General features: G+C 44.2%; 1 protein-coding gene across 5 annotated transcripts in view; it reads right to left on the reverse strand.

The window, feature by feature from the left end:
• The window catches only part of ZNF18 (zinc finger protein 18), a 35,018-nt gene extending 18,185 nt beyond the window's left edge, over positions 1–16,833 (reverse strand). For 2 of the 5 annotated variants that reach the window (XM_029927560.1, XM_029927561.1), the window contains exons 1-4: positions 15,834–16,833; positions 4,613–5,117; positions 2,379–2,571; positions 1,925–2,016 (exon numbers count right to left, since the gene is read on the reverse strand). In XM_029927560.1, coding sequence (XP_029783420.1) covers positions 1,925–2,016; positions 2,379–2,571; positions 4,613–5,002 — 675 coding nt within the window. In that variant the 5' untranslated portion in view covers positions 5,003–5,117; positions 15,834–16,833. The remainder of the gene's footprint in view (positions 1–1,924; positions 2,017–2,378; positions 2,572–4,612; positions 5,118–15,833) is intronic. The other 3 variants (XM_029927558.1, XM_029927559.1, XM_029927557.1) reach the window with 3 other exon arrangements.
• Positions 16,834–16,876: the final 43 nt, after the last annotated feature.

Genomic DNA, 16,876 nt, shown 5'->3' on the forward strand with positions numbered 1-16,876 from the left:
CTAAATAAAACAAGCTATCCTAAAATTTGTATGGAAGCACAAAAGACCCCGTTTAGCCAAAGTCATATTGAAGAAGAAAACCAAAACGGGAGGCATCACAATCCCAGACTTTAGCCTCTACTACAAAGCTGTCATCATCAAGACAGTATGGTATTGGCACAAAAACAGACACATGGACCAATGGAATAGAATAGAGAGCCCAGCACTTGAGGGGAAGAGCACTGGGTGTTGTATGGAAAACAATTTGACAATAAAATATTATGGAAAAAAAAAAAAAAAAGAATAGAGAGCCCAGAACTGGACCCACTAGTGTATGGCCAATTAATCTTTGACAAAGCAGGAAAGAGTATACAATGGAAAAAAGACAGCCTCTTTAACAGGTGGTGGTGGGAGAGCTGGACAGCAACATGCAGAAGAATCAACCTAGACCACTTTCTTACACCATCCACAAAAATCAACTCAAAATGGATGAAGGACCTGAATGTGAGACAGGAAACCAAAAAAACCCTAGAGGAGAAAACAGGAAATAGCCTTCTTGACCTCAATCGCAGCAATTTCCTACTCAACAGATCCCCAAAGGCAAGGGAATAAATAACAAAAATGAACTAGTGGGACCTCAGCAAGATAAAAAAAAAAAAAATCTGCACCACAAAGGAAACAATCAAAAAAACTAACAGGCAACTGACAGAAAGGGAAAAGATAGTGGCAAATGACATATCAGATAAAAGCCTAGTATCCAAAATCTACAAGGAACTCACCAAACTCCACACCCGAAAAACAGATAATCCACTAAAGAAATGGGCAGAAGACCTGAATAGACACTTCTCCAAAGAGGACATCCAGATGGCCAACAGGCACATGAAACGATGCTCAGTGTCACTCATCATCAGGGAAATACAAATCAAAACCACATTGAGATACCACCTCACGCTGGTCAGAGCGGCTAAAATGAACAAATCAAGAGACTACAGATGCTGGCAAGGGTGTGGAGAAATGGGCACCCTCCTATACTGTTGGTGGGAATGTAAACTGGTGCAGCCACTCTGGAAAACACTGTGGAGGTTCCTCAAAAAACTATCAGAACTCCCCTATGACCCAGCAATAGCACTGCTAGGGATTTACCCAAGGGATACAGGAGTGCTGATGCATAGGAGCCCATGTACCCCAATGTTCATAGCAGCACTGTCAACAACAGCTGAATCATGGAAAGAGCCTAAATGTCGATCAACTGATGGATGGATCAAGAAGATGTGGTATATATACAATGGAATACTACAAGGCAATGAGAAAGAATGAATATGGCCATTTGTAGCAAAGTGGATAGACCTAGAGGGCGTCATGCTAAGCGAAATAAGTCAGGCAGAGGACAGATACCATGTTTTCACACATAGGTCTAACAGGAGAAACCTAACAGGACCATGGGAAGGGGAAGAGGAGAAGAGTTGGGGAGAGGGAGGAAGGCAAATCACGAGAGACTCTGGAATACTGAGAACAAACTGAGGGCTGAAGAGGGAGGGGGGAATGGAAGGGGGATGATGGTCATGGAGGAGGGCACTTGTGGGGAAGAGCACTGGGTGTTATATGGGAACCAACTTGGCAATAAACTATTTAATTTATTTTTTTAAAATCTCACACTGACTCCCAGGGGGAGGCCGAGATCAGGAAACAGAGCCTTTCTCAGCATAATCCCAAGACCAGGAACAGGACCAACAGGGGGGCTGCTTCACAGCTGCTTCTTCCAGAAAGAGCAGCTCCAGAGTCCGTTACCGGGAGGACGATTCTGAAGCCTTCTGCCTCGGGGAAATACTCGGGCTCCATTCCACGTGCACGCCCCCGTGCCCTTGCTCGGCCGCCCTCTCTACTCCGCTTCAGACAACACGTCCCCGTTCCGTGCTCCTGCCTGGAGCCAGAGAAGCCCGCTCACCTGAGGAGCTGCTTGGAGCACGGAGGCCCCGAAGGCCTGGTCTCCGAAGAGCCTTTCCTCCGGGATGGCGGCAGGCGCGCCGACGGCCATGGCTGAAGTGAGGAACACAAAGCGTGAAGACTCTAAGGGTAGTTGCAAACCAGTCCCCGGAGGGCACGGATGAAAATCGGGACAGATCAGAACTGATGCCCGACCGTCCTCCCCTAACAGACCTCCGTTCCCGTCTATGGTTTCCTCCTCCTTCCTGGGAACCACAGGGTCTGGCCCAGGAGAGTCACGGACTACAACTCCCTCTCAGAGGGATTCAGTAAGTCTGCCCCGTTTCCAAACCTTCCAGAGATACCTAATCTGAGCAGCTAGCCCTTCCGGCTCAGCCTTCAGCCTACTGACCACGGCCCCCACACCTCCCCGAGGACACACTGCACGAGTGTCAACGCAGGGAAGCGCCCCTCACCTAATCCTTGCCCCATGTCTGACTCCTCCTCTTTCACGGCACAGCTGGGCGGCTCCCCGGGCCCAGGAGGCGCGTCCCGAGGCCCCAGCTCCAGAGGCACCACTCCAAGATGGCTCCCCACTTCCCCCACTTGGCAGCTTGCAGCGTCCATCTTCTCTGATAAGATGTCTTGTCCCAGAACTTGGATGCTGATCTAGAGACCACACAGAAATAATTACCAAAAGATCCAGAATGAGGCATTCTGAAAGAAACAAAGCCAGTGCTCTGTAACAGATCACAGGGCAGTCCCCGGGGACATGGGGCAGGGAAAGAAGGAAACTAGCTCTTCTGTCTAGACCAGCGGGACGTCATGAGGAAAACAGCCAGAGAGAGGCCCAAAGCTGACGCCTGACTCAGGCCTGGGAGGCTTCAAGACATGCCATCAAGGGGGCGCCTGGGGGGCTCAGTCAGTTAAGCGTCTGACTTCGTCTCAAGTCATGATCTCATAGTCTCTGAGTTCAAGCTCTGCATCGGGCTCTGTGCTGACAGCTCAGAGCCTGGAACCTGCTTCTGATTCTGTGTCTCCCTCTCTCTGTCCCTCCCCTGCTCTCTTGCTCTCACTCTCTCTCACCCTATTTCAGATTCTGTGTCTCCCTCTCTCTCTGGTCCTCTCCTGTTCCCACTCTGTCTCTGTCTCCCTCTCTCAAAAATAAATTAATATTTGGGGCACCTGGGTGACTCAGTCAGTTAAGCATCTGAATTCGGCTCAGGTCATGATCTCACGGTTCATGGGTTCGAGCCCCGCGTCGAGCTCTGTGCTGACAGCTCAGAGTCTGGATCCTGCTTCGGATTCTGTGTCTCCCTCTCTCTCTCACCCTCCCCTGCTCATGCTGTCTCTCTCTCTCAAAAATAAATAAAAACTTTAAAAATAAATACAAACATTTAAAAAAAATTTTTTTAAGTCATCAATAATGTGTTTCTAGTGCTCACTTCGGGAGCACACACACTAAAATGACGGGTTTCTACTGGATCGTCTCCACCAATGAAAACTCTGGTATCCTCTGAACAACTTCTCAGATACTTTGGTCTAAAGATGAAATGCGACAAGAGGCTTTAACATCTATTTGTAATGTTGAGAAAGTGCTGAGAGTCCCAGGGAACCTTAGAATTAGGGGGGATGTGGAGACACACTGATGTGATATAGTAAGAAATATGGATTTGGTCTCTGCCCCAGAGTTCCTAAAACCCTTGGAGTTGCCCTAAAGGAAGGGAGTGACAGGAGCAATTCTGTTATTCACGATGAGCCCCTCTACCACACCGGAGTTGATGCTAAGCAGGCGACGCTTCAGGACACAGGCTGGTCCGCGGAGGAGCACCAGGGGATCAGAGGACCCCCCTTGCGGTCCCTGCCCTCAACCTCGGAGGAAGGGAGAGGGGCTGCAGATCCTCAGTCACCAACGGCCCATGACTAACCCCTCGAGCCTAAGTAACGAAGCCTCCATCAAACTCCCTAACCGATGGGGTTTGGGGAGCCTCTAAGTTGGTGACCACACAGAAGTACTGGAGTGGGGGGCACACGCCCGGAGAGGCCACGGAAGCCCTGTGCCATCCCTATCTCCTCCAGGGTCTTCATCATAAACCAGGAAGTGTAAGCAGTGCTTGCCCGGGTTCCGCGCGTCATTCGCTGTCGCACCCAGGGCGGGGGTTGTGGCGACCTGCAAAGGTACAACCAGTCAGTTGTTAAGGACAGTTGGCCTGTGTGACCTGTGACCGGTGTCTGAAATACAGGCACATTCTTGGCAGACTGACCCTTATCCCGCTGGGTGTGCCGACCCCAGAACAGTAGTGTCGGGGTTGAACTGACTTGTCAAACACTTGGCTGGAAGCAGAAAGTTGGAAAGAGGGGCACCTGGGGGGCTCAGTTTGTTAAGCACCTGACTTCTGCTCAGGTCATGATCTCACGGTTCGTGAGTTCAAGCCCCGCTTCGGGCTCTGTGCTGACAGCTCAGAGCCTGGAGCCTGCTTCGGATTCTGTGTCTCCCTCTCTCTCTGCCCTTCCCCTGTTCACACTCTGTCTCTGTCTCTGTCTCTCTCTCTCAAAAATAAATAAAACATTAAAAAAAGAAGGAATTTGGAGAATTGGTTGTTAGTGTGGACAAACCCACACACACGGAGAGTCAGGAAAAAGGACAAGACGCCCGGTGAGGCCCCACGGGGGCCCCGCGCTCTGCCGGCAGGTGACGCCCGCTGCTTACCCACCGCCACAGTCTCTGGGGGTCCCCCCGCAAGCTCTCCACCAGGGTCACGGCCTCCTCGCCGCTGCCCGGGCGCTGCATCCGCACCCACATCTGGAGCTCCCCGGGCAGGATGCTCAGGAACTGCTCCAGCGTCAGGATCTCCAGGATCTGCTCCTTCGTGTGGACGTCCGGCTGCAGCCACTGGACGCACAGCTCCCGCAGCTGCCTCAGGGTCTCGTGGGGCCCCGACGCCACCTGGTAACGAAACTGCCTGAAGAGCCGGCGGGCAGTCTCGGGGTTAGAGTGCTCCCTGCCGGACGCCGCGTCTGCTCCGGACAACGGGGAGCGCTCAGCCTTCGCCAGCGGGGCCGGCGGGGCCAGGGCCTGCCCCAGGTCGGCGTGCATCATCCGGCTTGGCAGGTCCTCGGGCGCGAAGTGGGTCCCAGGCGGGGCTGCCTCTGCGGAGAACCAGGCCTTCACCGAGGCTCTCGCAGGGACACTGGAGAGGGACAGCAAGCCAGGGCTGGACAGGGAAGGGCAGAGGATCAGTAAGAACAATTCACAGGCCCTACGGTCAGAAACCCAAAGCCACCAAGCTAACACCGTATCTAAACTGGCGTCTTTATCCACCCAGACTGTTTTACAACATTCTCTCTCAGTCTTCAAAGGCCCAGACCAAGCAGAAGAATGAAATGCACCACGTGAAGCATTTCCACTCCCGGATTCCAAGTCAATGACTCCCTTATTGGCACTCAGGAGTCTGCCGACTACAAAGTAAAGCTGAACAAACACATCGTCAACGGCCTAGAAGGGCTGATGTTGAAAATGATCTGATGCTTCCATAAGAACTATGTAGTTAAGGGACGCCCGGAGGCTCTGTCGGTTGAGCATCCCAGGTCATGATCTCTTGGCTGTGGGTTCGAGCCCCTCGTCAGGCTCTGTGCTGACAGCTAGCTTAGAGCCTGGAGCCTGTCTTTGGATTCTGTGTCTCCATCTCTCTCTGACCCTCCCCTGCTCATGCTGTCTTTTTCTCTCTCAAAAATAAATAAAACATTTTAAAAATTAAAAAAAAAAAAGAACTATGCAGTTAAGGAGAAAAAGTTAATTCTTCCCCAATGAAATTTCTAGGTGACCTCTTTTGAGAGCGGTATGGAAAACTAGACTATGGGGGAACTGATGAAAAACCTGTCCCGACCGAAATGTTCAACTGGGGGCTCAGAGAAGGCTGAGAACCAACAATGACTACCTCAAAACAACCCTCTGGCCTTGAACTAAGCGAGCACTACCGTATAACAACTGGTCTAAACATCTGGAAAAGAGCAACTAAGCTAATGAAAAAAGAAATGTTAAATGACCAAGTTAGTATTTAAAAGTGTTTAAAGGATCACGCACTATTTCTAGTTAATGGTCTTGCATAGGATCCTAATATTGGACCATTGGGTCAATCCTTAAATGTTATGAAGGAACTGCAGGCCATCATTCCTCCATAACACTGACTGTAACCGTAAAAACAAACACACACACCCGATCACTTAATCTATCTGGCTTCGTCAGAGACTGGTATAATACTCTAGCTTTTAATAGCTCCTTTTGTCTGTGGTGTAAGAAGGAATGTCTTCATTCCCAGCACTTCAAACAATTCGTCCTATATCAGAAAATCATTTAAAAACTATAAATAAGTAAAAAATAGAGTAAAACAAAACATTTCAAGAAAAAAAAGCAAGGGTAAGGAGAACCAGGTGGCTCAGTCAAGCATCCGACTCTTGATTTCGGCTCAGGTCGTGATCTCATGGTTTGTGTGTTTGACCCCCACACTGGGCTCTGCACTGACAGGGCAGAGCCAGCCTGAAATTCTCTCCCTCCCTCTCTTCCCCTCCCCACTCTTGTTCTGTCTCTCTCTCTCTCTCTCAAATAAATAAACATTAAAAAAAATAAAAGGCAACAAGTAAAAAGGATTAAGGGATTAATCCAGGGGCACGTGGGTGGCTCAATTGCGTTAGGCATCCGACTTTGGCTCAGGTCATGATCTCACGGTTCGTGGGTTCAAGCCCCATGTCAGGCTCTGTGCTGACAGCTTGGAGCCTGGAGCCTGTCTTCAGATTCTGTGTCTCCCTCTCTTTCTGACCGTCCCCTGCTCACGCTCAGTCTCTCTCTCTCAAAAATAAACAAACAGTTAAAAAAATGTTTTTAATAAGTAAAGGATTAATCCAATAGTACAGGTTTCACACGTGGACTTAACTGCATTTATTTTTTGGTTTGAGAAGAAACCCACATGTTTCATTCATGTATTCAAACAGAAGCCAGGGTGCTAGGCTGGTGATGAGTTCCGTAAACATGTGTTTGGGCACTTCTGCTTCCGGCCACAGCAGAGGGCCTGGTGGTCAGAGGAGCCCACCCACTGTAAGCAAGTACAGAACTGCAGAAAGCGTTTCGGGCAACTGTTCTCCAGCACTAGACAACCGGCAGACATGAGCGTGTTCCCCGAGAGAAGAAAACCTCACGGGGAAGGGGCCCACGACCATCCTTGCTGTCTGCACGGCGACAACGGTCCAACAACGGTGCAGAACGCTGGGGCTCAGGCGGAGCTCAGCGTCTCACTGCACTGAGGAAGGAGAGAGCAGAACTTGGAGCTGCTGTGTACATCTGGAATCTGAGCAGGGCAGCCGAGAGAACGGAGCTAGGGCAGGGAGGGCGGTGGCCAGGCAGACATCCACGTGGGGTCTCCCTGTGAGCCCCTGCACAAGTGCTGCACTGCACAGGACAGGGTGAAAGTGAGCAAAGTCTAACAGAGAGCCGTTGCTTCAGGGCTAAGAGCAGAAGAGATAGAAAATAAATGCCAATCTGTGATGAGAGATATTGGAGTTTATGACCATTGAGAATGGAGAGACCTCGTTGAAACCCAAGGCATCCTGAGATTCCAGAAAGGCCATGGGCCGCAAGTAAATATCATGCCCTGGAGTAAGACCTACTCTGAACTGGCCCTAAAGGAGCCTAAGGCCAAGCGTCAACAAGGTCCACGGAGGAAACCCAGCCTCCTGGTCTGGCCTAAGCAAGTTAGAAGGCCTCAGGATACACTCTGGCTTTTCCAGAAAGATCTGTCCTAACAAGGCATAAAACCAAACTAACTTCAAGTCAAAGGTGATCAGTGAGTAACTCCACTGCCTGCTAGAACAATACTCCTCAGAGGACGAGAACAGAATCCTGAGCGTCCATACTGTGCCACCCACAATATTCAAGATGTAACCCAAAATGGTTAGACATTTAAAGACATGAAGATGTGACTCAAAGTCATGGAAAAAACCGTCAGGAGAAACCAACCCAAAGATGGCCCAACGACTGCAAGAAAAATATAGCCATAATGAGAAGAGAGAGGGACACCCCACAAAGAAATCGAAATTATAAGAACCAAATGCAAATTCTAGGAAAACAATGATCAACTCAGATTTCCACATCCAGTAAGAACATCTTTCAAAAGTAAGAATATAAAGATGTCTGCTTTCAGAATGTGTTCAAATTTAAGCAACCATCAACTAAACAGAGACTGCAGTAAACATGATATACAAACCAAATAGTTAACACAAATCAAAAACCAATCATAGGTACACACAAAAAAAAAAAAGAGAAAGGAATCAAACATAACACTTACAACCCCATCAAACCACAATGGATGAGAGCAAGAGAAGATAGCAACAGAGAACTACAAAAATAACAAGACAACAATGAACAAAATAGCAATAAATATGTAACTGTAACAATTACTTTAAATGGTCTAAATGCTCCATATCCAAAGATACAGAGTAACTGGGTGAATAAAAAAAACAAGACTCGTCTACATGTTGCCTGTAATAGACTCACTTCAGACTTAGAGACACGTACTGATTGAAAGTGAAGGGATGGAAAAACATATATCATGCAAACAGAAGTGGGGGGGAAAAAAAAGCCAGAGTAGTGATAGTATATTAGACAAAACGGACTTTAAAACAAAGACTGTAACAAGAGGCAAAGAAGGGCACAACATAATGATAAAGGGATCAATCTAACAAGAGGATGTAACAATTGTAAATATTTATGCAACCAACATCAAAGCACCTAAATATGTAAAGCAAATATTAAAAGACATAAAGGAAGAAATTGACAGTCATACCATAATAATAATAATAGGGGACTTTAACACCCTACTTACATCAGTGGATAGATCATCCAGACATAAAATCAACAAAGAAACTGGCTTGAAACAACACACGAGGCCAGATGGAACTAAGAGACATATACAGAACATTCCATTCAAAAATAGCAGGATACATTATTTCCTAGTGCACTTGGAACATTCTCCAGGGCATCACGTGTTAGATCACAAAACAAGTCTCAAAAAATTTAAAAAGACTAAAGTCATATCCTGCACTTCTCTATCCACAAGTAGACATTACAAGAAAAAAATCTAAAGAGAACACAAGCACACACTACTTAACAATGAAGAGGTCAACCAAGACATCAAAGGGGAAATCGAAAAATACAAGGAGACAAATGAAAACACAACAAACCCAAACCTCTGGGATGCAGGAAAAGCGGTTCTGAGAGGGAAGCTAGAGCCATACAGGCCTACCTCAAGAAGACAAATCTTACATAAACAACCTAAACTCACACCTAAAGGACTTAGAAAAAGAAGAACAAGCAACCCAAAACAAGTAGAAGGAACAAAATACATTAAGCCTTGCTCTGCAAGCATAATTTGTCCCAGAAACATGCTTGTAACCCAAAGCACTTGGACATCAAAGTGAATTCCAAGAATCATTGGCTCAGTTGTGATCACGTGGCATTCAGCATCATGTATGACTCCTACAGCAAGACTGGGCTCGGTTATCAAGTTAAAATTCTTAGAAACGTCGACTTGTCTTGAGGAACACTCACAGAACAAGTTACTCGCAATCCAAGGGTTTAATGTAATCAAGAGTAGAGCAGAAATAAAAACTAAAATAGAAACTAAAAAGCGATAGAAAAAGATCAATGAAACCAGGAGATGGTCTTTTAAAGAGATCAACAAAATTGATAAATCTTTAGCCAGACTCCTCAAAAAAGGGAGAGGTGATTCAAATAAATAAAATCAGAAATGAAAAAAATATAACACCACCACATAAATACAAAAGAATTATAAAAGAATATTATGAAAAAGTATATGCCACCAAATCAAACAATCTAGAAAAAAAAAATGGATGGGGGGGCACCTGGGTGGCTCAGTCGGTTGAGTGTCCGGCTTCAGCTCAGGTCATGATCTCACAGTTCATAGGTTCGAGCCTCAGGTCAGCTCTGAGTTGATAGCTCAGAGCCTGGAGCCTGCTTCAGATTCTGTGCCTCCCTCCTCTGCTCATATATTGTCTTTCTGTCTCTCAACAGTAAAAAAAAAAAAAGTGTTTAAGAAAATTTTAAGAAAAAAGAAAAAAAATGGGTAAAAACGGATAAATTCCTAGAAGCATACAATCTTCCAAAACTGAATTAGGAATGGAAAATTTGAATGAGCCAATTGCTAGTAATGAAATTGAGTAAGTAAACAAATACTCTTAATGAACAAAAGTCCAGACCAAATGGCTTCACAGGTGAACTCAACCAAATATGTAAAGAAGAGTTGATACCTAGTCTTCTCAAACTATTCCAAAACAGAAGAGAAAGAAAAACCTTCAAATTCATTCTACAAGACCAGCATTAATCTAATACCAAAATCAGACAGAGACACTACAAAAAAAGAAAACTACACGCCAGTATCTCTGATGAACATAGATGCAAAACTCCTCAACAAAATACTCGCAAAGCAAATTCAACAATACATTTAAAAAAACACCTCGATCAATTGGTTCAATATTTGCAAATCAATGTAACACATCACATTAACAAGAAAAATAAAAACCACATGATCATCTCAACAGATGCCAAAAAAGCATTTGACGAAATACATCCATTCGTAATAAAAAAAAAAAAAACTTCTCAACAAAGTGGATTTAGAGAGAACATACCTTAAAATAGAAAGACCATATATGAAAAACCTGCAGGTAACATCATGCTCAGTAGTGAAAAACAGAAAGCTTTTCCTTTAAGATCAGGAACAAGACAAGGATGTTCACTCACCACTTACAGTCAGCATAGTATGGAAGTCTTAGCTGCAGCAATCAGACAAGGAAAAGGAATAAAAAAAAGGCATCCAAACTGGTAAGGAAGAAGTAAACTGTCACTATTTTGCAAATAACGTGATAGTGTATATAGGAAACCCTACAATGGAAACCAATTTGACAATAAACTATTAAAAAAAAAAAGGAAACCCTACAGTCTACATGAAAAAACTATTAGAACTGATAAGTTATTTCAGTAAAGCTGCAGGATACTAATTAGCATACAGAAACCTGTTGTGCTCCCATACACAAATAACAAAGTAGCAGAAAGAGAAACTAAGAAAACAGGGGCGCCTGGGTAGCTCAGTCGGTTAAGTGTCCGACTTCGGCTCAGATCATGATCTCCCGGTGCCTGGGTTTGAGCCTCGCGTCGGGCTCAGTGCTGACAGCTCAGAGCCTGGAGCCTGCTTCGGATTCTATGCCTCCCTCTTTCTCTGACTCTCCCCTGCTAATGCTGTCTGTCTGTCTGTCTTTCTCTCTCTCTCTAAAATAAATTTTAAAAAAACATAAAAAATTTTAAAAAAAATAAAGAAAAAGGAAAACAATCCCATTTATAACTGCACATTGAAGAACATAATACTAGGGCGCCTGGGTGGCTCAGTCAGTTAAACCTCCAACTTCAGCTCAGATCATGATCTCACGGTTCGTGAGTTCGAGCCCCACGTTGAGCTCTGTGCTGACAGCTTGGAGCCTGGAGCCTGCTTTGGAATCTGTATCTCTTCACCCACCCAACTCTCCCTCCCTCTCTCCCTCTCTTTCTTTCCCTTCCTCCCTCAAAAACAAATAAATATTCTTTAAATTTTTTACCAAAAGAATATAATACCTAGGAATAAATTTAACAAAGGAAGTAAAAGACTTGTACTCTGAAAGCTATAAGACTTTGTTGAAAGAAACTGAAGATGACACAAATAGAAGGATATATCACATTCATGAACTGAAAGAGTATCGTTAAAAAGCCCATGACACCCAACTCAATCTACAGATTCAGTGCAATCCCTACCAAAATACCAACACCATATTCCACAGAACTAAAACAAATCATCCTCAAGTGTGCACGGAAGCACAAAAGACAACAAACAGACAAAAGCAATCTTGAGAAAGAACAAAGAAAGAGGTATCTCTTATCCCAGGATTTCAAGATATATTACGAAGCTAGAACAATCAAAACAGCATGGTCCTGGCACAATAACACCCAGATCAATGGAACAAGACAGAGCATCTAGAAATAAACCCACATCCATGTGCTCAGTCTACATCAAAAGAGGCAAGAATATACAATGGGAAAAAGACAATCTTCTCAATAAATGGTGCTGAGAAAATGGAACAGCTACACGCAAAAGAATGCCACTGGTCCACTTTCTTCCACCATACACAAAAATTAACTGAAAACAGATTAAAGACCTAAACACGAGACCTGAAACCATAAATCTCCTAAGGAAAACACAGGCAGTGAGTGCTTGGACATTGCCCTTAGCAACATATTTTTACATATGTCTCCTCAGGCAAGGGAAACAAAAGCAAAAATAAACGAGCTTTTGCACAGCAAAGGAAACCAGCAACAAAAAAAGTATATAACCAATAAAGGGTTAATATCCAAAGTATATAAAGAACATCTACAACTCAACACCAAAAAAAAAAAAAAAACAAAGAACAAAGAACAAAAAACCCACTTAAAAAATGGTCACAGGACCTGAACATTCTCCCAAAGACACAGAGAAGGCCAACAGAAACATGAAGGGATGCTCGTATCACTAATCATCAAGAAAATACAAATGAAAAACACCTTGCACCAGTCAGAAAAGCTAATATTAAAAAGACAAGAAATAATACCTGTTGGTGAGGATGTGGCAAAAATAGAACAGTGCATACTGTTGGTGGGAATGTAAATTGGTGCGACCATTGTGGAAAAATTAAAAAGTTTAAACACCACATGATCCAATAATTCCACTACTGGTATTTACACAAAGAAAACAAACACAGTAATTTGAAAAGATAATATGCACCCCTATGTTTACTGCAGCATTTACAACAGCCAAGATATGGAAGCAACCCAGTGTCCATTGATAGATGACCGGCTAAAGATGTAGTATACCTACACAATGAATACTATTCAGTCGTAAAAAAGAATGAGATCTTGCATTTGCAACATATACTGAATAAAGACAGGAATACTATGCTTTTACTTCTTGCCATTTGATGGGCCTGGAGGGCACTATGCTAAGTGAAGTAAGTTGACAGAGAAATATACCATATGATTTCACTTATTTGCAGAATATGAAAAAACAAAATAGGCAAACAACAACAAAAACCAGACTCTTAAGTACAGAGAACTGATAATTGTCAAAGAGGAGGTAGGCAAGGGTTATGAACAAAACAGATAAAAGGGATTAAGAGCTACAAACTTCCAGGGGTGCCTGGGTGGCTTAGTCAGTTGATTTTGGCTCAAATCGTGATCCAAGGGCGGTGGGATTGAGCCTCTCGGTGGGATCTGCACTGAGCATGGAGCCTGTTTAAGATTCCCTCTCTTTCACTCCCCCCTCTTCCCTGCTTCTGCCATCTCTCTCTCTCAAAATAAACTTAAAAAGATACAAAGTTCCAGTTATAAAACAAATGAATGAGATGAAAAATACAGCCTACAGAGTATAGTTAATAATACTGTAATAATGTATGTGACTACACTTACTGTGGGGAGCCCTGAGTAACTTATTCTCAAATCAATATGCTCTACACCTGAAACTAACATAGCATTGTACGCTGATTATACGTCAGTAAAAAAAAACAAAGACATTTTTCGAACAAATAAGCTAGGAGATTTTTTTTCTCCACTGGTTTCTATGTAAGAAATGCTAAAGGACACCTTTCCAGTTGCACAGAAACTCAGACCTATGGAAAGGAATGAAGATCTCTAAAAATGGTAAACAGATACTGAGTAAATACAGAAATACTATGCTTTTACTTCTAACCTCTTTGAAAGGCAACTATGAAATACAAAAATAACAACTGTAAACAGAACGTAAGTAGAAGTAAACAACATACATATACCACAAAGGCGTGGGCATAAGGAATTAATCTGTTGTGAGGTTCTTGCATTTATGAACTGAGAAAAAAGGAATACAAAGTGGGGAGTGAGTGGTGCTAAGTGTCAGGTGACAAACAGGAAGTGCAAAGGTGTTAAACGAGAGGTAGGAAATAAATGTAAATTGTGATATAAAGAGGTATAAATATTAAAGGAGATTCCAACAAGTTAAAGTAAACTTTGATAATTTAAAGATGCATATGGCTAGATGTAAAAATATTATACAAAGAAGTATAGCTTAAAAAAAACAAAGGAGTCCCAAAAAACATTCACTCTCTCAAAATGTGACAAAAAATATCAAGAGAAGAATAAAAACCAGAAAGATCAAATGGGAAAAAATGACAACCGGCAGACTAACACCCAACCGTATCAGTAATTACCTTAAACATAAATGGACTAAACATTTGAACTACAAGATAAAGACTGTCAGATTTAGAAAAGCAAGACCCAATCTACAGGAGACATTTTATACAAAAAGACATAGAGAGCTTAGAAATAAAATAATGGGGGAAAGAAATCCTATGCAAACAGCAAGCATACAAAAAATGGTACATTTATATTATTATCTGACCAAGAGACTTCAAGACAAAAAGAAAAGGAACATTTGATTATGATAAATGGGTCCTGTCATTTACAACACAAAACAACCCTAAATATATATGCACCTAATACCAGGTCTAAAAGAACATATCCTCATAGTTTATCGAAGGAGTAAACAAAAAAACCAAAAACAAATGAAAAATCAGTAAGGATACAGAAAATCTGAACACTATAAACCAACTTAACAACTTGATCTAATTAACATTCAGACTCAACCACCAGAGGAAACACATTCATTTCAAGTGCATATGAATCATTCACCAAAGCGGACCTAGGCATGATTAAGCTTCCAAAGACTGGAATCTCAAAGTGTATATGCTCAGACCATAATACAGTGAAACTAGGACTAACAACACTAGAGAATGTCAATATATAGAAACTATTAAAAAAAAACTCTTAACCTATGGCCAAAAAATGACAATGGAAATTAAAATGTTTTCATACTGAATGAGTGAAAACACAGCATATCAAAACTCATAGGAAACCACCAAAACGCTAGAGGAAAAATGTGCAGTTTTAAATAAACATGTCACAAAATTGAATAAATAAGCACCCTTCATTATCTAAACCTGTTTGGCTCCTGAGTTTTAAATAACAAAAAGATTTCAGAGAGCAAGAGACTGGTGGGCATATTTATTCAGATTTATTTCCTTCCTGAATTAAGAGTGCAGTTTAGATTAGATTTTGGGAAAATGACATTTAGGGAAAATCATAAATCTTATACTAAATTCTGATTTTAGTAATTATATCCTAAAAAATCCTAAGGAAAATGTCTCAATTATTCCAAATTAAATTATTTTATAGAGGGTGTAATTTAGATCCCAATGAGTTCATAAGAACCTAAAAACACTTTAATCCCAAATGTGTAGTTCTTGTCAAAATTCTAACAAATGAGGATGAACTTAAAATAGATTTTTCCTTTTTTTTTTTTTTTTTTTGAGAGAGAGCGAGAGAGAGCGAGAGACACCATGAGCAGCAAAGGGTCAGAGAGAGAGAGGGAGACACAAAATCCACACACAGGCTCCAGGCTATGAGCTGTCAGCACAGAGCCCGATGCGGGACTTGAACCCACAAACCGCCAGATCAAGACCTGAGCCGAAGCCGGATGCTCAACCGACTGAGCCACCCAGGTGCTCCGAACTTAAAATATACTCTTAAAGGAGCACTTGGGTGGCTCAGTTGGTTAAGCATCTGACTTCCCCGCAGGTTGTGAACTCTGGTTTGTGAGTTTGAGCCCCAGGGAAAGGCTCTGTGCTGACAGCTCGGAGCCTGAAGCCTGCTTCGGATTCTGTGTCTCCCTCTCTCTGCCCTTCCCCTGCTCTCACTCCGTCTCTCCCTCTTTCAAAAACAAATATACATTTAAAAAATAAAAAGTATATATGTACTCTTAGGTAAGCATACTTACTATGCATATACATACGAGTAGTCCTTGGTTGGGTACCTACTATTGACAAAGACTCTCTCCCCTTAAGTAAAATCTAGTCAAGCTCAGAGTCCTCTATGCGACTTGGCCTGGCCTTTCAGCTCTGCCCTTGACCTTTCCAGTCCCGTTTCAGCAAGAATCTTGATGGGTCCAGTTCAGGGAAAATCCCTCATCTTTGAGAGCGGGTCAGATTCTACATTCTAAGGTTGTGCGTCTGACCATTCCCGATACCTGATCAAAGTCCTTATCACTCTGGCCTGCCTTCCGCAAATCTCCAGGCAAGTGAGTTCGGCCAGTTAGGGCCCTTTACCCCAGGTGTTTCCGCAGTTAATTTTCCATTCACGGATTCTCCCCGCCGAGCTCCCTGGCTACCTAGTTCTCCACTTCTCTCTCTGTGCCTGCAAAACCCCGTTGTGGTCGGGCCCCTAATTAAAGTCTGCCTTACCGTCTTCAAGGAGCCTTAGGAGTAATTTTGTCTCCAACAGCTACGTTTCGGCTCCTCATTAGGCTCTGTTCCAGCCATTGCTAATCTTGACGGATTAGGAACCGCTGATGCTCAACAAGGGGTGGCCGAATTGGAACCCAGGAAGCTCCAAGCAAGGCCTGTGCTCCGGGAAGGGGAGCCCCCAACGTTGCGGGATTTCCAGGGGGCGGGTTTGGTTGGCAGCTGGGACAAATAGCAAAAGAGTTAGGGGAGAGGCGATGGCATTCTGCGTCCCGGAGGCCCGGGCAGCGCTCCCCACCCACGTATCCTCGACGCCGGGCCCCACAGCACCCCGGGAGGGAAGGCCCCTGTCTTCCAGCCTCTGCAGGAAGGCACAGGAAGCAGCCGGTTTAGCTACCACTCGAGGTGCGCGGCCTGGGAGTCTGGCGGGATACGCAGGCTCCGGGACGCAGAGCCAGCGCCGGGCAACGGTGTCTCCTATACCCGCGAGACCGCTCGGCCCCGCCCCCGCGCCCTCCGAAACGTCCGGGCGCGCGTCCGGCGACCCCGCCGTCGCCCCTGCAGGCCCGGCCGAGCCCCG

Source organism: Suricata suricatta, chromosome 17 (assembly GCF_006229205.1).
Source record: "Suricata suricatta isolate VVHF042 chromosome 17, meerkat_22Aug2017_6uvM2_HiC, whole genome shotgun sequence".
In the NCBI taxonomy this organism is placed as follows: domain Eukaryota; kingdom Metazoa; phylum Chordata; class Mammalia; order Carnivora; family Herpestidae; genus Suricata; species Suricata suricatta.